Here is a 22,648-nt window from a genome sequence, read left to right on the forward strand (position 1 = left end):
AGGGTCTGTAGTGACATCTCTAGCACTGAGATGCAGTGCCGTAGGGCTCCCGAGTGGCACAGCGGTCTATCTTAATACAGAACTAAATCACTTTGACTAAATTATGTCCCTTATCAGACCACTTTGATACTTGAAACTTTGTAAGTCAATGGTTGATCCGGTTCTTTGAGTCACTTCTGTCCACACTTTTGCAATGGAAATCTACTATCCACTGTCACCATGCTCATCAACCCAATGATGTAATTAGGAAAATTGCACTGGGGGTAAGGCCTACTGAAAGTAGTCTATATGAATGGTTATTTAGGAATGCTGTATCATTTGAATTTAGCATTTATGTTAAAGAACTATCAGCTATAAATAAAGCAACATCTATCTCAGTCATTCACACTAAAACTTAACTAGCCTAGTGTGGAGGGCCCTTAAAACATCACCAGTTGAGCAAACCAGTTGAGCACAGTGCACATTCCGTGTAAATATGCTGCTGCTACAAGCAGTGGGAGAACGGCTTGAGTCCAATTAGGAGGAGTTGCTCAAAATGTCTGCAAAATGGCCTGGTCCGTAGTCTCCTCCCAGTAGTCTAGAGCGCGCTGCCGTTGTATGTGTTAACAAACGAAAGAGAGGGAGTTCCATGGAAAGCGAGCAAGCTGCGCCCGGTCTCCTCGCATAGGCTTATCGCTTGTGTCTGTCGTCTCGGTAACCGGAGATCCGACCCTGACTGACAACTTATCCGTGCGTAGGCAAATGGGGATGCAGGTTGGATTCAACTCACAAAAGGGGTGTATGTGGGAGTAATGTTACAATGTGTGCGGTGTGCAGAAGAGAAAAGAGTGCACCAATCTGTGAATAACGGGTTGGGGAAACAGATCTACTATCACTTCCCCTGAACATTTTTTTAAACTCACCTCATTCTATCGTAATTGTAAGGTTCAAAGCCCTGGTTGACTTTTTAAAAAACATTTTTTTAGCCTACTGCACAACAAACAGTTGTCTGTGTGTGTGCATTCATTGAGCGTAGATGGGTCGCAGCACTTCACAGCTAAAGGGATATAATATTGTAACATGTCTGCTTCGCGCATAGGACAAATGTTACCATCCAGAAGCGTGAGCGTTTTGAACGGAGGAAATGTATGGTTTTTCGGCGGCGGGACGCAATACCCCGCGGGGTACCTCGTCTCTGGGGTCCGCTCAATGCTGATTCCCTCTCAGCTGTCACCCTTTTCCCCCCAGAGTATAGCACTTTCAGGAGTCAGTGAACGGCGGCGTGGACTTGCCCAAGAGAAAATGACCGAGAATGGAGTGTTCTCCCGGGACAAGGTGTTGACCATCGACACCATGAACCCCACGGTGAAGAACGTCGAGTATGCGGTGCGCGGACCCATTGTACAGCGCGCCATGCAGATCGAGAAAGAGCTGAGAGAGGTATGCTTAAAATAAACGTTATTAATTAAATAATATTGTGATTTAGACTACCCTACACGCTATCCTCAGTCATCATTTTCATTTAAAAAAATTATTTGTTTCTCTCAGTTTGAAATATATTTAAGTTTTCAAAGTGGGAAAGCAATCTCTGACACTGTCCCATGCACTGTCAGTCTTTCACCTAGACTCACTGCACCAGTCTGACTTTTAACCTACCTGGACACTACTCTCCTGTGGCCTCACTGGCTCTGCTTTTCAGAAATTGCAACTGTAGCAGAGTGACACGCAGCAGCGTGTTAGGCTTGCGTAATATAGGGTGACGAGACGATTTTGGTGGCCTGTCCCGTAAATGCCATAAGAAAGAAAAAAGCAACTCTGAAGATAAATTGAGGCTGGATATGGAATCATGAAGTAACCAAAAAAAGTGTTAATTTGTGGAATTTCTTTCCTTTTTAATGCGTTTGAGCCAATCACTTGTTTTGTGACAAGGTAAGGGTGGTATACAGAAGATAGTCCTATTTGGTAAAAGACCAAGTCCGTATTATGGCAAGAACAGCTGAAATAAGCAATGGGAAACTGTTGTTTACTTTAAGACATGAAGGTCAGTCAATTTGGAAAATTTCAATTACTTTGAAAGTTTCTTCAAGTGCAGTCAGAAAACCATCAAGTGCTATGATGAAACTGGCTCTCATGAGGACCGCCACAGGAAAGGAAGACCCAGAGTTACTTCTGTTGCAGAGGATAAGTTCATTAGAGTTACCAGCCTCAGAAATTGCAGCCCAAATAAATCCTTCACAGAGTTCAAGTAACAGACACATCTCAACATCAACTCTTCAGAGGAGATGCGTGAATCAGGCTTTCATAATCGAATTGCTGCAAATAAACCACTACTAAAGGACACCAATAATAATAAGAGACTTGCTTGGGCCACGAAACATGAGCAATGAACATTTTACCGGTGGAAATCTGTCCTTTGGTCTGACGAGTCCAAATTAGAGATTTTTGGTTCCAACCACCGTGTCTTTGTGAGACGCAGAGTAGGTAAACGGGTGATTCCCACCGTGAAATTGATGATTCCCACCGATGATGCCCACCATGGTTCCCACCGTGAAGCATGGAGTAGGAGGTGTGATGATGTGGGGGTGCTTTGCTGGTGACACTGTCAGTGATTTATTTAGAATTCAAGGCACACTTAACATGGCTACCACAGCATTCTGCAGCGATACGCCATCCCATCTGGTTTGCGCTTAGAGGGACTATCATTTGTTTTTCAACAATGACCCAAAACTCACCTCCAGGCTGTGTAAGGGCTATTTGACCAATAAGGAGAGTGATGGTGCTGCATCAGATGACCTGGCCTCCACAATCACCTGACCTCAACCCAATTGAGATGGTTTGGGATGAGTTGGACTGCAGAGTGAAGGAAAAGCAGCCAACAAGTGCTCAGCATATGTGGAAACTCCTTCAAGACTGTTGGAAAAGCATTCCTCATATAGCTGGTTGAGAGAATGCCAAGAGTGTGCAAAGCTGTCATCAAGGCAAATGGTGGCTACTTTGAAGAATCTCAAATATAAAATATATTTTGATTTGTTTTACACTTTTTTTGGTTACTACATGATTCCATATGTGTTATTTCATAGTTTTGATGTCTTCACTATTATTCTACAATGTAAAAAATAGTACAAATAAAGAAAAACCCTTGAATGAGGAGGTGTGTCCAAACTTTTGACTGATACTGTATATCCCTGTACCAAGCTCTTTTGCCATCACTGCTTTGTCACAGACTTGTTATGACAACATTTGATCCATAGGCAAAATTTCCACAATATATACAGTTCTTCAGAAAGTATTCACACCCCTAGAGTTTTTCCATATTTTGTTGTGTTAAAATGTGAGATTAAAATGGATTTAATTGTCATTTTTTTGTCAATGATCTACACAAATACACTGTAATTTGAAAGTGGAAGAACAATTCTAACATTTGTAAAGAAATTATGAAAAATAAAACACAAATATATCTTCATTACATAAGTATTAACCCCCCTGAGTCAATACATGTTAGAATCACCTTTTGCAGCAATTACAGTCTTTAAGAGCTTTGCACACCTGGATTGTACAATATTTGCACATTATTATTTTGAAAATTCTTCAAGCTCTGTCAAGTTGGTTGTTGATCGTTGCTAGACAGCCATTTTCAAGTCTTGCCATAGATTTTCAAGCCGATTTATGTCAAAACTGTAACCAGGTCACTCAGGAACATTCAATGTCATCTTGGTAAGCCACTCCAGTGTATATTTGGCCTTGTGTTTTAGGTTACGCTTTGTATTCAGGACATAAAGTTAATTACTATATATATATATATTGGTTGGGTGCCCACTGGAGGTCAGGAGGCCCGCAGATAGCATATGAACATGTTATAAGCAATGTCAAAATGTACAGAATTGCAGGAAATTTAATTTAACTGTCGACTTGACACTCCGGTACTGCTTGCCGTGCGGTAGCAGAGAGAACAGTCTATGACTTGGGTGGCTAGATTCACACACACTCACACATACTGTGTACACACTTTCACACTCTTCACATATGCTGCTGCTACTCTGTTTATTATCTATCCAGATTGCCTAGTCACTTTTACCCCTACCTACATGTACATGTTACCTCAATTACCTCGACTAACCGGTGCCCCCACACATTGACACGGTACCAGTACCCCTTGTATATAGCCTTGTTATTGTCATTTTATTCTGTTACTTTTTTTACTTTAGTTTATTTAGTAAATATTTTCTTAACCAACAATGTAGTTTTAAGAAAATAAGATTTTGTAAGTACACATTTCACGCTAAGGTTTACACCTGTTTTATTCGGCACGTGATAAATAAAATGTGATTTGATTAGAATTCCTGTTGAGTACCTTTTCTTTCACTGAGACCGGAAGCTCTATAATTACGTACAGGTAAAATTCTGTCGTTCGGCCCTGAGCAAGGCAGTTAATCCACTGTTCCTTGGGTGCTGAAGAGGTGGACGTTGATTATGGCAGCCCCCCGCACCTCTCTGATTCAGAGGGGTTAGGTTAAGTGCAGTAGACACATTTTTTTTTCTTCTTTTTTCTTTTTTTATAAATTTTATCCCATTTTCTCCCCAATTTTCGTGGTATCCAATCGCTAGTAATTACTATCTTGTCTCATCGCTACAACTCCCGTACGGGCTCGGGAGATACGAAGGTCGAAAGCCATGCGTCCTCCGAAGCACAACCCAACCAAGCCGCACTGCTTCTTAACACAGCGCGCCTCCAACCCGGAAGCCAGCCGCACCAATGTGTCGGAGGAAACACCGTGTACCTGGCCCCCTTGGTTAGCGCGCACTGCGCCCGGCCCGCCACAGGAGTCGCTGGAGCGCGATGAGACAAGGATATCCCTACCGGCCAAACCCTCCCTAACCCGGACGACGCTATGCCAATTGTGCGTCGCCCCACGGACCTCCCGGTCGCGGCCGGCTGCGACAGAGCCTGGGCGCGAACCCAGAGACTCTGGTGGCGCAGCTAGCACTGCGATGCAGTGCCCTAGACCACTGCGCCACCCGGGAGGCCCAGTAGACACATTTCAGTTGAATGCATTCAGTTGTACAACTGTGTCGTGTCTTTGGCATCATTAAACTGAAGACTTATTTATCAAATAACTCTCTGTAATTATTATTACGCGATTAAACTGATTAATCATGTAACTGTAGTTAACAAGGAAGTCGGGGCACCAAGGAAAAATATTCAGATTACAAAGTTAGAATTTTCCTAATATAACTCTTCAGATATTTTTATATCTGATCAATTAGTCTTATAATTAATGAATTATTATTTGCCTCATGTTTGTCTCATTCCAAACGTCGTAAATTGTTGGTTATCTGCACGAACCCAGTCTTCACTATGAGTCATCCATACATCAATTGTCTTAAATCATTTATTTACTAACTAAGTAACTCACAGAAATGAATAAACAAACAGTAGATAGTTACAAGGAAATGATAACGGAGTTTCCCTAGTGGGATAAACCGGTATCACGGCTTGGTGGACAAAAAGGGAAGTGGGGGTCAACTGAGATGAAACACTACAAAGTTGATAATTAGAACAATTGAAATGCTAATCCTTTGCACATGAACGCTCACTCATTCGGGAACAATTGCAATCAATATATATATTTACGCTCAGTGTGTCGTTGGGATCTCTGTTGAAAAGTTTGTTTCTGTTGGAGAGTTTGTCCGCTCTCTCTCTCTGTCGTGGTTAGAATGAATAGTTCAGAGTGACATTCATTCATGTCGTTATAGAATAGATGTTTTGGCGGTTGTCGGTCTTCGCGTTCAATGATACCGAATTCCTAGCTGCAGACTAGTAATTAATATCAAAGACTTGTTCTTATTCTGTCGGTATCGATAGTCTAAGAGTTTAACCACGTGGTGTGGTTAAAATATTCAGCCATCTACTCAAACCTTTGGTTTATGGTCTCCTCTCAAACCTTGGCCCTCTCGTTATCGAGGTAAGCTGGTCTCCAACCTTTAGCCATCTCGTAATTGAGGGAAGCTCGGTCTGGTGATAGAAAACCCGGGTGGGGGTTTTATTCGGAAGAGCAGAAAAAGGCTGTCTCATGACGCCAGGTCCTAACTGTGCTCATGGGCGGTCCTCTGATTTAGTTAAACTCCCAAGGGAATTGGAGTTTCCTTCATTAAACAGTCCAAAATCACATAACACAATTTCACAAACAGTATCATCCTCACTCATTCATCTTACACAACAATTAGATGTAAACCTCATATCTGAGGCTATTATATAAACAGCGTTATGGTAATGTGGCCGTATTGTCTCCCATGAGTTTCACAAAATTGTACCAAACGGACCAGTTCGTAGCTGGATTCTTCACTGATCTTTTATACATTCTCCAGAAAAATAAATGTTGTTCGGACCTCAAGTTCTGTGAGGTGGAAGAAATTCCTTTGTTCTCTCTATGAAAACTCACTCTCTCTCTATACTGTGGCCATGAGGAGATAATCTCCTCCAGGAATTTACGACCTGAGGGCGCAGCAGCCTGAGTGTAGGAGACAGAGAGGGGGATGGTGCTCACTGTACCCAAAGAGGGCAACGTCATGACAACTGACTAGGTATCCCCCTTTCCCTTTCTCTTTCCATTTCACTAGAATAAATCACATCTTGTGAATCCCATTTGTGTGTAGCCTTGTACTAGTTGTGCAATAACTGGTTTACAGTGACTTGAGCAACTCTTGTCATGTGTTTTCACTTCCCTTTGCCCTCCAACCTAACTGTTCACAAAAATATAGACTTTTTGGGTGCATTTGCGCACACACCCAGTATGTCACCCTCCTGCTAAAGTCTACTACTTTGAAGGTTAGTTGACATTTTTGCAGGTTTGTTGAGCCTTCTGTTGGTCATCTGTTGATTTTTTCACCTCTGTCTCTGTGTCTCTATCTCCCTCACCCTCTGTGTCTCTCTCCCTCACCCTCTGTCTCTGTGTCTCTCTCTCTCTCTCCCTCACCCTCTGTCTCTGTGTCTCTCTCTCCCTCAGTCTCTGTTTCTCTATCTCCCTCACCCTTTGTCTCTCTCTCCCTCTGTCTCTGTGTCTCTCTCCCCCTCTATCTCTGTGTCTCTCTCTCCCTCACCCTCTCCCTCTCCCTCTGTGTCTCTCTCCCCCTCTATCTCTGTGTCTCTCTCTCCCTCACCCTCTGTCTCTGTGTCTCTATCTCCCTCACCCTCTGTCTCTGTGTCTCTATCTCCCTCACCCTCTGTCTCTGTGTCTCTATCTCCCTCACCCTCTGTTTCTCTCTCTCCCTCGCCCTCTGTCTCTGTGTCTCTCCCTCACCCTCTGTCTCTGTGTCTCTCCCTCACCCTCTGTCTCTGTGTCTCTCTCTCCCTCGCCCTCTGTCTCTGTGTCTCTCCCTCACCCTCTGTCTCTGTGTCTCTCTCGCCCTTGTCACTGTTTGTTCTCTGTTATACAGTATCAGAGTTGTTCTCTGAGCTGAGAAAGATTGAGGTCAAAGTCCACAAATCAAACAGAAAACTGAGAGATTCAGTTCAGTCTGTGGTCTGTTTTTACATCAGCTCTATTTAAATGTCTGACCTCACAATGTCGTACAGTATGTCATCTATCATCAGAGGTCAGAGGTCAAATCCTCACTTTACCCCAGACCAATACCACTGTCTCCTTTAACTCTCTTAAAAGCAATAACTCATCACTCCTATAGCCCCCCCTGCAGTCCCGTGACATTTGTTATGTGAAATGGGTGAATGATCTAGACCAGAGATGGGAAACAGTGATGGGGGGTGGTGGCCACAAAAAATCTGAACTCATCATGAGGGACTTTAGTTGCTCGTGGGTCTGTTTACCCACATCCATACCCACACATGCAGTCCGAGCCGGCCTTAGCCTTTTGGGGGGCCCTTAGTAAAATGTCATTCTCTCCCCACCATCGGGTGAAGAGAATGATTAGCAGTTTTACAGAAATGTTCCTGCAATTCTACAACTTCTGCCATAGGGTGGAGAGAAATGTTCGCATTTTTAATATGATAAATGGTTTTAATATGATATCTGATTGAGAGTGAAACACAAAATGAATGGGGGCCCCCCGGTCGGTAATCTACTTTTGTAACCGATGTGAAATGGCTAGCTAGTTAGCGGGGTGCACGCTAATAGCATTTCAATCGGTGACATCACTCGCTCTGAGATCTTGAAGTAGTTGTTCCCCTTGTTCTGCAAGGGCCGCGGCTTTTGTGGAGCGATGGGTAACGATGCTTCAGAGGGTGGCTGTTGTCGATGTGTGCAGAGGGTCCCTGGTTCGAGGCGAGGAGAGGGACGGAAGCTATACTGTTTCACTTGCTGCATAAAGATCCCATAATACCCCATAAGTGTAACCCTTACCTGCCCTATCCCCTCTTGCTTCATTTCAGGGGTTGACATGGAAACCCAGAGATAGTTTACTGATTCCAGTGTAGTGTGCAAAGTGGACCAATCTGAGTGCTGTTTCCAGGAAAAAGATTGAAGTGTCTCTGTGTTTGAGAGAGAGAGAGGTACACTCTCTAGCTGGGTAGGGGGGTGGAGGGACTGCCATATGGTCTATGGTGACCAGACGGCCCTATGGCTTTACCAAAATGCAAAACGTAATCTTCATGGATTTTCTCTCTTTTATTTGTTCTGACTCATCCTCAAACACCCCAGCCAACCAGGAGTCTACCTGGCTTTGGGGCAGGTTGGTCATTCAGGAGTCTACCTGGCTTTGGGGCAGGTTGGTCATTCAGGAGTCTACCTGGCTTTGGGGCAGGTTGGTCATTCAGGAGCCTACCTGGCTTTGGGGCAGGTTGGTCATTCAGGAGTCTACCTGGCTTTGGGGCAGGTTGGTCAATCAGGAGTCTACATGGCTTAGGGGCAGGTTGGTCAATCAGGAGTCTACCTGGCTTAGGGGCAGGTTGGTCATTCAGGGGTCTACCTGGCTTAGGGGTAGGTTGGTCATTCAGGAGTCTACCTGGCTTTGGGGCAGGTTGGTCATTCAGGAGTCTACCTGGCTTAGGGGCAGGTTGGTCATTCAGGAGTCTACCTGGCTTTGGGGCAGGTTGGTCATTCAGGAGTCTACCTGGCTTTGGGGCAGGTTGGTCATTCAGGAGTCTACCTGGCTTTGGGGCAGGTTGGTCATTCAGGAGTCTACCTGGCTTTGGGGCAGGTTGGTCATTCAGGAGTCTACCTCAGGGGTTTCCCAATAAGTTATTACATCGTTATGTCATACGGAGCACCTAGAAATAGAAACAATGTGCGTTTTGTTATGTATGGGAACATCCAAATATCCAACTAACACACAAACCATGTGCTGTATCAGGTGTATCTGTAGACTCTTCCAAGTATAGCTGGGCCAAACCAGTCTTGTCTTTTGTAACTAAGAATACCTACTTTTTAAACTGAGCTCTGGTGAGTGTTATGTTTTTGTGTGAAAACAGGGTACAAAGCTTACAGTCACTTGCTTGCCTTTATCTAAAATAGGTAAGGAAAGAACACGCACTTTCAACAAAATACATTTAGTCTTTCTCTGCTCTCTCTATACTCTTTTCACCCTGTGTCTATGTTGTCTTACTAACACACAAACCTTTTTTGAGGGCTCAGAGGAACTGCAGTGTTTCAGTTGCAGATAAAGTTCAGGAAAATGTTCTGATACCTGAGACGACTTTTAAATAGTCATAATTAGTTAATTCTCCTCTTAGCCAAGCAGAAAGAGAAAAAACAGTGTGAGCAAAACAACGTCACATCAACAAATCCAGCCCAAATCATGTCAGTCAGAGCCTTTGTTCCTTGCTCATCAGTTGGCCGATGAACGGTGAACAGAAGGCCCACTAGTTGGTTCACAGATCTGTTTTTGCTCTCTTACCAACTCCTAGTCATAACAGATCTAGGACCAGGCTAGAGGCCCACGGAGGTACCTTCTACATCCTCAGGGGTAACCGTGGAGACTGCGGGAAGATTGTGGAATAGCACAGCACGCTGTCACTTTCTTTAATGAATGAAAGGCATCATGTTACATCTCCTGCCTTGAAGAGTAAACTAGAATCCATAATGATGTCACTTTCTTTGGCCAGACTTCAAATTTGTTTTGCCAGACCAATTAGAATGCTACTTGTCAGAAACAGAAAATGAGAGGCAAATAAACGTACACATGCAGAAAGAGCAAAAACCACTAGAGAACTGAGTTAAGCATTAGAGAGAGGACAACATCAACCATAGGCTAGTCTCAATCATCTTACAAAGATCATGCAATAGACAGCACTCTGACGAGCCATAGGACTTAATCAGTGTACGTGTCAACAAGGGGTCTGCTAGGTGTTCTTAATCTGTGACAATTTAAAAAGCATTGCTGAGATAAAATACCTTCTTAAGAACTCTTAGGAAGCTTCTTAGGACATTTTAGAAAGTTCCCGTTTTTTTTGCACATATGTTTTTAACAGTAGTCTGTACTCTCTACTCTCAGAATGAATGCTGGGGACTGACTTTTCTGTTAGCAGTAAAATGTAGGCTACTCTCTACTCTCAGCATGAGTGGAATGGGAGATCCTTTGTATTCCGTGGGTGTCACTCTCCCTGCTGTTTGTGATTGGTCTGGACTGCAGAAACACCTCTGTCGTGTGACCGATTGGAGTGTAGTAGTTTTTTCTTCTGTTGTGTACTTTGGTGGTCATTGCTGGTTCAGCTGGCCCAATTAGATTCGATAAATGTCTCTGGTGGGTAGAACAACAGCGGGCCTGCTTTGCTTCCCACTGAGTTTGAATGAGTTCCACTTGTGGCCACCAACCACTGTCTATCTTGTTATATAGGGTGTCAAATACCAAACATCTGGACACTCACTGAGGAGTCTGTGTTCTTGGCCAGTTCAGTTCCATCATCCATCAAGGCCAGTTTGATACGTTCAACTGCTTGACATATTGTTCTCCGATACTGTATTCTGAGAGAAGTAGCTAAGTAGTGGCATTTTATTGACCTATAAGGACAGAGAAAATGGTACAGACAGCTACCCCCTGTTTCTATTGGCTTATAAGGACATAATGTCACCACACTCCCTAAAAACCTTCCCAAATTCAGTTTTTACCATTATCCATGTCTCTTTTGAGTCTCTTTTTTAAAAACTCTGCAGTTGACACCTGCTTTACTACTTAACGTCTGTTTGTTTCTACAGCTGGAGTCTAGCTGATGTAACACTTGACAAGGCTTTCAGGCAGCCTGGGAATGTGTATGTCTCCTTTTGTTTTCCAGATTGCATTTTCTCTGCTTTAATATACACTGAGTGTACAAAACATTATGAACACCTGTTCTTTCCATGATATAGACTGACCAGGTGAATCCAGGTGAAAGCTATGAACCCTTATTGATGTCACTAATTCAATTCACTTAAATCAGTGTAGATGAAGGTAAGAAGACAGGTTAAAGAAGGATTTTTAAGCCTTTAGACAACAGAGACATGGATTGTGTATGTGTGCCATTCAGAGGGTGAATGGTCAAGACAAAATATTTAAGTGCCTATAAATGGGGTATGGTAGTAGGTGCCAGGTGCTCCGGTTTGAGTGTTTAAAAAAACTGCAACACTGCTGAGTTTTTCAAGCTCAACAGTTTCCCGTGTGTATCATGAATGGTCCACCACACAAAGGACATCCAGCCAACTTGACACAACTGTGGGAAGCATTGGAGTCAACATGGGCCAGCATCCCTGTGGAACGCTTTCGACACCTTGTAGAGTTCATGCCCCGACAAATTGAGGCTGTTCTGAGGGCAAAAGGTGGTGCAACTCAATATTAGGACGGTGTTCCTAATGTTTTGTACATTCAAGGTGGTGTTAGGCTAAAATGTCCCATCTTGTTTTGACTCCCTCCACTCTGCTTCCAAACACACGTAGACGCAACTTATGTGTATGCATTTGTAGGTAGGTGTGTCTTATCTTATCATTTGCAAACCCTGCCCCCATTTACACATTACACCTTCACAGAGACTGCTAACATTGGATTGTATTACTCCTGTGTTTTATCTTTTTTAACAGCGCTAATGTTCTACATTTTAGGACAAAAGGCAAGGGGAGTGGAGAGCATGTATTGAACCAATGCATGTTGGCATTCTGCCAAGTCATTTCTCCTGGAAAAGACTATACCTGATTTTGTGTTTGTGCTTGAGAGTTGAATAAGTAAAAACACTTGGTATAGAAAATTATAAAGAGCTGTTTGGCTGTTACTAAGGGTTGTCTATTTTAGTGCATTTGCTATCGACTAACATTGTTTGAGAGAGAGAGAGGTTGGGAGAGGAGGGAGGGAGAGAAAGAAAGAACGAGACAGAGAGTGTGAGAGGGAGGGAGAAAGAGAGAGGGAGAAAGAGAGTGAGACAGAAAGAGAAATATAGCTGACGCCAATGCCAAGCCTTTTCCAGAGCTCTTGTTTGTTCTCCTGATAGCATGACTACAGTAGATGGGCACCTTTAGCTTTACCTGAGGTAGTGGAGACATCTGAGATTAGAGAGTACAGCCGTGGCTGGAGTCTAGGAGGACGTGACCTCATACTCATGTCTTAGTTATAGAGGGACACACGCAGATGAAGTAGTTATAAATGGTTAAATATGAGTTTATAAGTTTATAAAAAATAAGGTAACTTATTGGTCTGCATTTCTGCACTGCACACCCCTGGGATCCAGCATATCATTCATCCATCTCTTTCTTCCTTGCCCTAGTCTTCTCATCGTTTTGTGTCTTGTTTCTGTGTCCTGAAGGGAGTGAAGAAGCCTTTCACTGAGGTCATCAAGGCCAACATTGGTGACGCCCATGCCATGGGCCAGCAGCCAATCACCTTCTTCAGACAGGTCTGCTTTTATTCCCTAAGTTCCAAACCATTTATTTAAAACCACAGTTCTCTTTTTGATTACAGGATGTCTTTCATTCTCCTTTATCATTTGAAACCGTTCTGTCTAAGGCAAAAACACATTGTGACCTTTTCATGCAGATTCATGTGGTGTTCCATGCAGATTTGTGTACATTATTCTGCATCAACTCCTGTCTGTTCCTCACCTTACTCTCTGTCCTCTCTTCCTCCTCAAGGTCTTGGCACTCTGCTCCTACCCGGAACTATTGAATGAAAACATGTTTCCAGAGGATGCCAAAAACAGAGCACGACGCATTCTGCAGGCTTGTGGAGGCGGTAGTGTGGGTATGTTGTTCATGCACTGGATGGAATATGTATTGTAAGGACGTAAGTTAAAATATAATTATGTTTTGGCTAATAGGCCCGTGTTAGCCTTTTGGTGACCGCGTAACCAATGAAATGACCTCCAACTCCGGTCCTGGAGCACTGTAGTGTATTGAGTTCTCTCTCTCTCTCTCTCTCTCCCTCTCTCTCTCTCTCTCTCTCTCTCTCTCTCTCTCTCTCTCTCTCTCTCTCTCTCTCTCTCTCGCTCTCGCTCTCAGGTGCATACAGTGCCAGCCAGGGAATAGACTGCGTGCGACAGGACGTGGCTCGCTACATCGAGCGTCGGGACGGGGGTGTACCCTGTGACCCAGACAACGTCTACCTCACCACCGGCGCCAGCGATGGCATCGTAGTAAGAACAATACAAAATCTAATAATTGTGTTTTAAAGTAACATTCTCACTGCAGATAAAGAGGAAGGCGGAAGGAGAGCGTTGAGGACTATAGGCTTGATGTGCACCTATCAGTCGGTCTATCTCCCAACAACTTTATCACCTATTATTCTTGATTTATTGAATTAATTATCTATAATTTGCTTACCAACTCACTCCCTTCTCCTCTCCCCTGTCTTTCCTAGACCATGCTGAAACTATTGGTGTGTGGTGAGGGTGCATCGAGGACAGGGGTGATGATCTCCATCCCTCAGTACCCTCTGTACTCGGCTGCCCTGGCTGAGCTGGGCGCTGTGCAGGTCAACTACTACCTGAATGAGGAGAAGTGCTGGAGCATGGACCTTAGTGAGCTAGAGCGCTCCCTAGCGGAGGCCAGGAAGCACTGCAACCCCAAAGCCCTCTGCATCATCAACCCTGGTAACCCCACTGGTAAGTAGCCAAGCTTAACGGGGGCTGAACTTCCTGATTTAGCCTTGGTTTCAATTCTCCTCATTAAGAAATGCGACTAAGAACAAGATTTGAGTCTTGAAGGCGTGCTTTGATGTGGGTGTCTCTCTTGTGTGTTCGAACATTAGAAGTGTATGTATTTTTGCTCTGCCAAAACAGTACACAGTTACACTCACTCACCCTTCTAGATAACTTGCAACTTTCTAACCAGTTCATGTGTCTGGAGGTAGCCTAGACTAGCTAGCAAACTTATTTTGCCAATTAGCTTCAGCCGGTGGTGTGTGTCCTTGGCAAAATTGGTTTGACTTTGGATAGCCTATCTCTGGGGCTAGTTAGTGACCGTCAATAAATTACACAATGTAAATGGGACAATATTTCCATGTTGCACATCTTTTAGTTGTCTCATTAAATTAATTCAGTATTTGTTTATGCATTTCTACAATTTATTGAATGTCAAACCAATAACCATGGGCATTATTATTGGGTCTTGTGCAACTGCTCTCCGAATTTATGATTACTTGGGTGCTGCCAGCTGTGGGAATGTGAGCAGGATTTAAATAACCCAACCCAAGGAAAACTGTTACGTACCCTTCATTCTGTGACATCCCATTTATTCCTAATTATCTCGCAAAATTTCAGTTTTCCTCCCAGTCATGACACTAGATGGCGCCAGAGGACATAGATCCCACTTGGACAGAAACCAAAATGTTCAGTTCTACTAATATGATTCTGAACCGTTCCCTCTCCAACTCTGTGATAGGTCAGGTCCAGAGCAGACAGTGTATTGAGGACGTGATCCGATTCGCTGCTAAAGAGCGACTCTTCCTGATGGCTGATGAGGTAAACCAATCAGACCTTTTTGTCATCCTCCTCATAAACATAATTTCACCTCTACATTCATCTCTTACCCCCTGACATCCCTCTCTCTCTGTCCCTCTCCTCTAGGTGTACCAGGATAATGTGTATGCGGAGGGTTGCCAGTTCCATTCCTTTAAGAAGGTGCTTTTTGAGTTGGGACCAGAGTACTCTGACAATGTAGAACTGGCGTCCTTCCACTCCACCTCTAAGTGCTACATGGGAGAGTAAGATCATTCTCATTAATTTAACATGACCTGAAATATCAACCATTATATGACCTTACTACTTCAACCAATATAGAAATAGCTAGACCTGTAGATATGGTGCAGTTGTGTCTTGCCTTCTGAATCTCTGTACCTGGTTTCTCTCTCTCTTCTCCTGCCTGCTAGGTGTGGTTTCCGTGGGGGTTACATGGAGGTGATTAATATGGACCCGGAGGTGCAGGCCCAGCTCTCTAAGCTGGTGTCGGTCAGACTGTGTCCCCCCGTCCCTGGTCAGGCTCTGATGGACCTGGTGGTCAACTCTCCCCAGCCTGGAGAACCTTCCCACACCACCTTCATGAAGGTAATAATATATGGTCATTAAGCAGACATTGACTTAAATGACATACCAGACTGTCAACATTGACAGGGACACACATTCAATATACACTGAGTATACAAAACATTAAGAACACCTGCTCTTTCCATGACATAGACTGACCAGGTGAATCCAGGTGAAAGCTAGGATCCCTTATTGATGTCACTTGTTAAATCCACTTCAATCCGTGTAGATGAAGGGGAGGAGACAGGTTAAAGAATGATGTTTAAGCCTTGAGACAATTGAGACATGGATTGTGTATGTGTGCCACGCACGCACGCACGCACGCACGCACGCACGCACGCACGCACGCACGCACGCACGCACGCACGCACGCACGCACGCACGCACGCACGCACGCACGCACGCACGCACGCACGCACGCACGCACGCACACACACACACACACACACACACACACACACACACACACACACACACACACACACACACACACACACACACACACACACACACTCACACACACACTCACACACTCACACACTCACACCCTCTTCTCCATGTCCAGGAGCGCACAGCCACCCTCAGTCTCCTGGCAGAGAAGGCTAAACTGACAGAGCAGATTCTGAACACAGTACCTGGGATCACCTGTAACCCTGTTCAGGGAGCCATGTACTCATTCCCTAACATCAGCCTGCCAGAGAAATCCATCAACGAAGCTAAGGTCAGTCAATACCACTATAATATACCACGGCCCCGTTTGTGGGGTTAGCCCTGTATACACATCAATAAACAACAATTACTCTATATATATTATATACACATCAATTACCCAATTATTCATATGATTGCAAAACACAATCATATGAAACAAACACAATTACAACACAGCAGCTCTGGTGTTGAGGACTGAAATACTAATCCAGGAAATTAGAAAATTATAATTTGGCAATTTCTGAATTATGGAGTTTATGGTCCCATCACCTGTTGATATATACACACCAATTAAGTTGATATATTTGATTGTGAGATGTGTTTCCTGTGTACAGTATATACAATACCAGTCAAAAGTTTGGACACACCTACTCATTCAAGGGTTTTTCTTTATTTTTACTCTTTTCTACATTGTAGAATAATAGTGAAGACATCAAAACTATGAAATAACACATATGGAATCATGTAGTAACCAAACAAGTGTTAAACAAATCAACATATATGTAATATTTTAGATTCTTTCAAGTAGTCATCCTTTGCCTTGATGACAGCTTTGCACACTCTTGCCATTCTCTCAACCAGCTACACCTGGAATGCTTTTCCAACAGTCTTGAAGGTGTTCCCACATATGCTGAGCACTTGTTGGCTGCTTTTCCTTCACTCTGCGGTCCAACTCATCCCAAACCATCTTAACAGACACATCTCAACATCAACTGTTCAGAGGAGACTGCATGAATCAGGACCTCATAGTCGAATTGCTGCAAAAAAAACTCTACTAAAGGACACCAATAAGAAGAAGAGACTTGCTTAAGCCAAGAAACACGAGCAATGAACATTAGACCGGTGGAAATTTGTCCTTTGGTCTGACAAGTCCAAATTAGAGATTTTTGGTTCCAACCGTTGTCTCTTTGTGAGATGCAAAGTAGGTGAACGGATGATCTCCGCATGTGTGGTTCCCACCGTGAAGCATGGAGTAGTGATGGTGTGGGGGTGCTTTGCTGGTGACACTGTCAGTGATTTATTTAGAATTCAGGGCACACAACCAGCATGGCTACCACAGCATTCTGCAGTGATATACCATCCCATCTGGTTTGTGCTTAGTGGGACTATCATTTGTTTTTCAACAGGACAATGACCCAACACACCTCCAGGCTGTGTAAGGGCTATTTGACCAAGAAGGAGAGTGATGGAGTGCTTTATCAGATGACCTGGCCTCCACAATCATAATTTTGATGTCTTCACTATTATTATACAATGTAGAAAATAGTAAAAATAAAGAAAAACCCTTGAATGAGTAGGTGTGTCCAAACTTTTGACCGGTACTGTATGTGTCATCCCACTGTAATACCTCTGTAAGGTCAGGTGATTGTGGAGGCCAGGTCATCTGATGCAGGACTCCATCACTCTCCGTCTTGGTCAAATAGCCCTTACACAGCCTGGAGGTGTGTTGGGTCATTGTCCTGTTGAAAAACAGTTTATCTTTGCTTATTTGAGCTGTTATTGCCATAATATGGACTTGGTCTTTTACCAAATAGGGCTATATTCTGTATACCACCCCTACCTTGTCACAACACAACTGATGGGCCAAATTCCACAAATTAACTTTTAACAAGGCACACCTGTTAATTGAAATGCATTCCAGGTGACTACTTCATGAAGCTGGTTGAGAGAATGGCAAGAGTGTGCAAAGTCTGTCTTCAAGGCAAAGGATGACTACTTGAAAGAATCTAAAATATTACATATATGTTGATTTGTTTAACACTTGTTTGGTTACTACATGATTCCATATGTGTTATTTCATAGCTTTGATGTCTTCACTATTATTCTACAATGTAGAAAAGAGTAAAAATAAAGAAAAACCCTTGAATGAGTAGGTGTGTCCAAACTTTTGACTGGTACTGTATGTGTCATCCCACTGTAATACCTCTTTCCCTCTCAGTCTCTCTCTCTCTCCCCCCAGGCGCTTGGCCAGGCTCCAGACATGTTCTACTGTATGAAGCTGTTGGAGGAGACTGGCATCTGTCTGGTCCCAGGAAGTGGCTTCGGACAGAAGGACGGCACCTACCACTTCAGGTCTGGACAACCCAGTTTACTCAAACATTTTATCACAGCCTTTCACAAACTTAGATGGGTATAATTTCCCTTTTTGATATACCTTTACAAGGTAGAAATGTTTGCAACAGAAAAATAGTATATATGGCTTTTAGTTTCCAATGCCCTGCATTTCGTTCAAAGTTCCCTTTCTCTCTCTCCCTTCCTCCTTCCCTCGTTCCAGGATGACCATTCTGCCGCCCACAGACAAGCTGAAGATCTTACTGGCTAAAGTACAGGAGTTCCACCAGAAATTCACTCAGCAGTACTCTTAACTATCCTCCTTAACTTCCTAACTTTCACCCAATCAGAAGAGAATAGCACACTGAACACTATGCGCACAGTCTACAGGCCAAACTACCAGAATGTATCTGTCACTAAGTGCCTACTGTGTTAGTGGCTCTGTCGCCAGTCGCCTTGATCATGCACTTTAGCCCCTTAGCCTACAAGATTCCAAGAAATGGTGGACTCCGTCTGTACATGTAAAACTGTAGTGATTATGAACACCCGGGATATTGGGAGATGTAGTTTTTAGAAATCAGGATAAGAGCTGTAGTTTTTTATGTTGGGACATATCAAATTCAGTTCAATCTGGCATACTTGATAGAATTTATATTAATTGTCATCTCAGTTGTGTTTGTGTGTGTGCGTGTGTGTGGGAAAGAGGGTATGTGTCCTTGTGTGTGTGTCATGATCACAAGTCAAGGCCAGTATGATGGTACAGTAATGTAGTGCTGTATGAAATGAAGAATCTGAAAGCATTAGTACATTATTTCCAAACTCTGTAGAAATGATTTTGTCAGTATTGTAGACAAAGGCACAGGGAAGTATTGTATATTAGAGAAACTTTCACAATGATTTTAAATTGAAAGATGATTTTATTGTATTGAAAATCTTCATCATATAGTCTTTTATATTCATAGTTTCAGTTTGGCCCTTTTTTGTGTGTACATTTTCACCATCGTACATTCTATATAGCAAACTAATGGAAAAACCTGGACAAAGAAAAGACAGCAGGGAGAAGAATTTTCAATAGCAGGAAAATGAAATTCAAGGTTATTAAAGTGAGAGAAAATGTTTTTTAAACGCTGTCAGGGATTTTCTGAATTATGAAGACAACAGCCGTGCATGACAATTATCATGGGAGTGAGTGAGGAGGTTACTGAACAAACACACACACACACTCCCCTGGGAGAGGATGTCTGTCCCCTGCGGAGTCTGTCAGATCTAGAAGATAAAAGCACATCATGTTCCACCACTACCTACATTACAAAACAACCACCGTACAATACACCAGCCAGCACCACCTTACAACCATACATCCAACCCCTCCTCTCCAGCCGTACAGACAGCCCTCCTGAGCCCCCATACCTACAGAGTGGGAAAGGGAGTTGGGGTGAGTCCATTAAAACTCAAGCTTTTAGTCTGTAAAGATTTTTCTCCCTCCTTCTCTCCACAGCAGCTGCCAGCCTTCATTATCCATGACAAAACAGAGCCCCTTTCTTAATTAACCACCTTTTAGTCTTTCTCTAACCCTTACAATCCCCCCTCACAGCCCTTACAATCCCCCCTCACAGCCCTTACAATCCCCCCTCACAGCCCTTACAATCTCCCCTCACAGCCCTTACATCTCCCCTCACAGCCTTTACAATCTCCCCTCACAGCCCTTACATCTGCCCTTACAATCTCCCCGCATAGCCCTTACAACCTCCCCTCACAGCCCTTACAATCTCCCCTCACAGCCCTTACAACCTCCCCTCACAGCCCTTACAATCTCCCCTCACAGCCCTTACAATCCCCCCTCACAGGCCTTACAATCCCCCCTCACAGGCCTTACAATCCCCCCTCACAGCCCTTACAACCTCCCCTCACAGCCCTTACAATCTCCCCTCACAGCCCTTACATCTCCTCTCACAGCCCTAACAACCTCCCCTCACAGCCCTTACAATCTCCCCTCACAGCCCTTACAATCTCCCCTCACAGCCCTTACATCTCCCCTCACAGCCTTTACAATCTCCCCTCACAGCCCTTACATCTGCCCTTACAATCTCCCCGCATAGCCCTTACAATTTCACCTCACAGCCCTTACAATCTCCCCTCACAGCCCTTACAATCCCCCCTCACAGGCCTTACAATCCCCCCTCACAGCCCTTACAATCTCCCATTACAATCTCCCCTTACAGCCCTTACAACCTCCCCTCACAGCCCTTACAACCTCCCCTCACAGCCCTTACAATCTCCCCTCACAGCCCTTACATCTCCTCTCACAGCCCTTACAATCTCCCCTCACAGCCCTTACAATCTCCCATTACAATCTCCCCTCACAGCCCTTACAACCTCCCCTCACAGCCCTTACAACCTCCCCTCACAGCCCTTACAATCTCCCCTCACAGCCCTTACATCTCCTCTCACAGCCCTTACAATCTCCCCTCACAGCCCTTACTACTCCCCTCACAGCCCCTCACAGTTCTCACTAATTTAATTGTGTGCGCTTGTTTTACACAGTCACCGTTCTACATCTTCGTTCCCTGAGAGACAGCAAAAATGTTATCTCTTTGTCATTATAGTGGTAACTCCTCTTTTGGATAATAATTCAGATATGCATGATATTCAAGTGGGTGAATAAGTGATTGAAACAATCAAGCCAACAAGTTTGAAACAAATCATTTGAGAGAGAGATAGACTGAGGGGGACCATCTGTCCAGAAAGCCTTTTCTCCGTGTCCAGCAGATGTCCTGATATTGGATGGCATTTAGCTGCATGGTATTAACTCACAAGTGGAGAAATGGGGTGTCAACAACATACTAGTACTATTGTTCAAATATGACAAATTCAGATAAGGCTTGATTCCCAGTGGATTATCTGATCCTTATATCTGACCATAACCTACTTTGCCATACTATCTACATGTATACTTTGGAATATTAACATGTAATAACCATGTAATAATGTTAACTTACAGTTGAATTTCAAAACATTTTCACAACCACTACCAAACTATTTTATATAGCAATACAAAATGACAGAAATCTCTATATTGCAGGCTCTTGGACACAAGAAAACACAAGCTTAACTAGCAATTGTCTCATGATGACACTGTGTCGGTTTCTCTGCCTCTAGTACTACAGACCTGGCCCAATCTATGATTTCCTCTCCTTTCACTACATATTGTCATTTTAGTGCAATTAAAGCGACGCTAAGATATGTGCTGCCTGTTGCATTGTGGGAACTCAGATCAACTGTTGTACCGAACACTCTCATCTTCAATCAGGGACTCCATTGTTCTCGTACATGCTTATTCAAGGTCATGTGCGACGGATGATAGTGTAGTTTGCTAAGCGTGACTACTGTCAGAGCTGGGACCAAACCCAAATGCAGACACCACTCATGTTGCAATCAGAGAGGGTGTGGTGGAGCGATTACTGAACTGAACTGAAGTGTAATGACTTGAAGAGTGAATGAGAGGGGAAAGCAATTAACTTCTGATTGTGATTTGTGTTTTCCTGCAATTGTTGTGTACTGTATGTATTATTTGCCTCTCTGTCTCTCTCTCTCTCTCTCTCTCTCTCTCTCTCTCTCTCTCTCTCTCTCTCTCTCTCTGTCTCTCTCTCTCTCGCTCTCTCTCTCTCTCTCTCTCTCTCTCTCTCTCTCTCTCTCTCTCTCTCTCTCTCTCTCTCTCTCTCTCTCTCTCTCTCTCTCTCTCTCTCTCTCTCTCTCTCTCTCTCTCTCTCTCTCTCTCTCTCTCTCTCTCTCTCTCTCTCTCTCTCTCTCTCTCTCTCTCTCTCTCTCTCTCATGTGGACGTCCATGATGTTACGAATTACAATTTGAATATGTTACGAATTGCAATTTTACGTTATGTTACAAATTTGCTATATGAATGATTAGATAAGAATTCCAATTTGTTGTGGCTAACGTTAGCTAGGTGGCTAATGCTAACGTTAGCTAGGTGGCTAATGTTAGGGTTAAGGTTAGGAGTTAACGGACGGGTTAGCTAACATGCTAAGTTGCAAAGTAGCTAAAAAGTAGTTGGAAAGTTACTAATTAGCTAAAATGCTAAAGTTGTCCATGATGACGTTTGCGTTATACCTCTACACATCCACCACAACCAACCACCTTTTTTTTTTCTTTAGTAACCTTATTGTCTTATGTAACCACTTGCTGTTTTCCTCCTTCCTTTCACACTCATTCATAAACCTCTGCCATCACACGTTAACATGATAGCACAATGACTCTGCATTTTTGAATAACACATGTATTATTCTACCTAATCTACCTATCATTCTATAATTCCTATCATTCTACCTAATAAAAGGGGTAAACAAATATAAAGCGTGAGAGAGCTAGTGGAGATTGGTGGGAGGTGATCTATCTTTTTCTGATCAGGTTTCTCTGTCACTCCAGCAGCACCTCAGAACCTCTCGCAGCCAGAGTAATTAATC

At 43.6% G+C, this 22,648-nt stretch overlaps 1 protein-coding gene across 2 annotated transcripts; it reads left to right on the top strand.

Annotated features, from left to right (window-relative positions):
* Positions 1-597: 597 nt before the first annotated feature.
* LOC120056005 (alanine aminotransferase 2-like) lies at positions 598-19,294 on the top strand. 2 transcript variants are annotated; one of them, XM_039004123.1, is made up of 11 exons: positions 598-1,419; positions 12,695-12,784; positions 13,020-13,128; positions 13,386-13,519; positions 13,744-13,987; positions 14,766-14,845; positions 14,951-15,087; positions 15,253-15,427; positions 15,972-16,127; positions 18,057-18,190; positions 18,393-19,294. In XM_039004123.1, exons 1-11 carry the CDS (start codon positions 1,060-1,062, stop codon positions 18,481-18,483), a joined length of 1,710 nt encoding a protein of 569 aa, XP_038860051.1. In that variant the 5' UTR covers positions 598-1,059; the 3' UTR covers positions 18,484-19,294. The 2 variants fall into 2 exon arrangements, with proteins under 2 accessions (XP_038860051.1, XP_038860052.1); XM_039004124.1 differs by having other exon boundaries at positions 18,078-18,190.
* Positions 19,295-22,648: the final 3,354 nt, after the last annotated feature.

The sequence above is a fragment of the Salvelinus namaycush genome, chromosome 11, assembly GCF_016432855.1.
Source record: "Salvelinus namaycush isolate Seneca chromosome 11, SaNama_1.0, whole genome shotgun sequence".
NCBI classification, from domain to species: Eukaryota; Metazoa; Chordata; class Actinopteri; order Salmoniformes; family Salmonidae; genus Salvelinus; species Salvelinus namaycush.

Excerpts from the sequence above, each read along its gene's own strand:
- LOC120056005 (XM_039004123.1), top strand. The coding sequence starts at position 1,060 with ATGTCTGCTTCGCGCATAGGACAAATGTTACCATCCAGAAGCGTGAGC. Across the intron at positions 13,988-14,765 it reads CAACCCTGGTAACCCCACTG|GTCAGGTCCAGAGCAGACAG; the intron begins GTAAGTAGCCAA and ends ACTCTGTGATAG. Across the intron at positions 14,846-14,950 it reads TCTTCCTGATGGCTGATGAG|GTGTACCAGGATAATGTGTA; the intron begins GTAAACCAATCA and ends CCTCTCCTCTAG.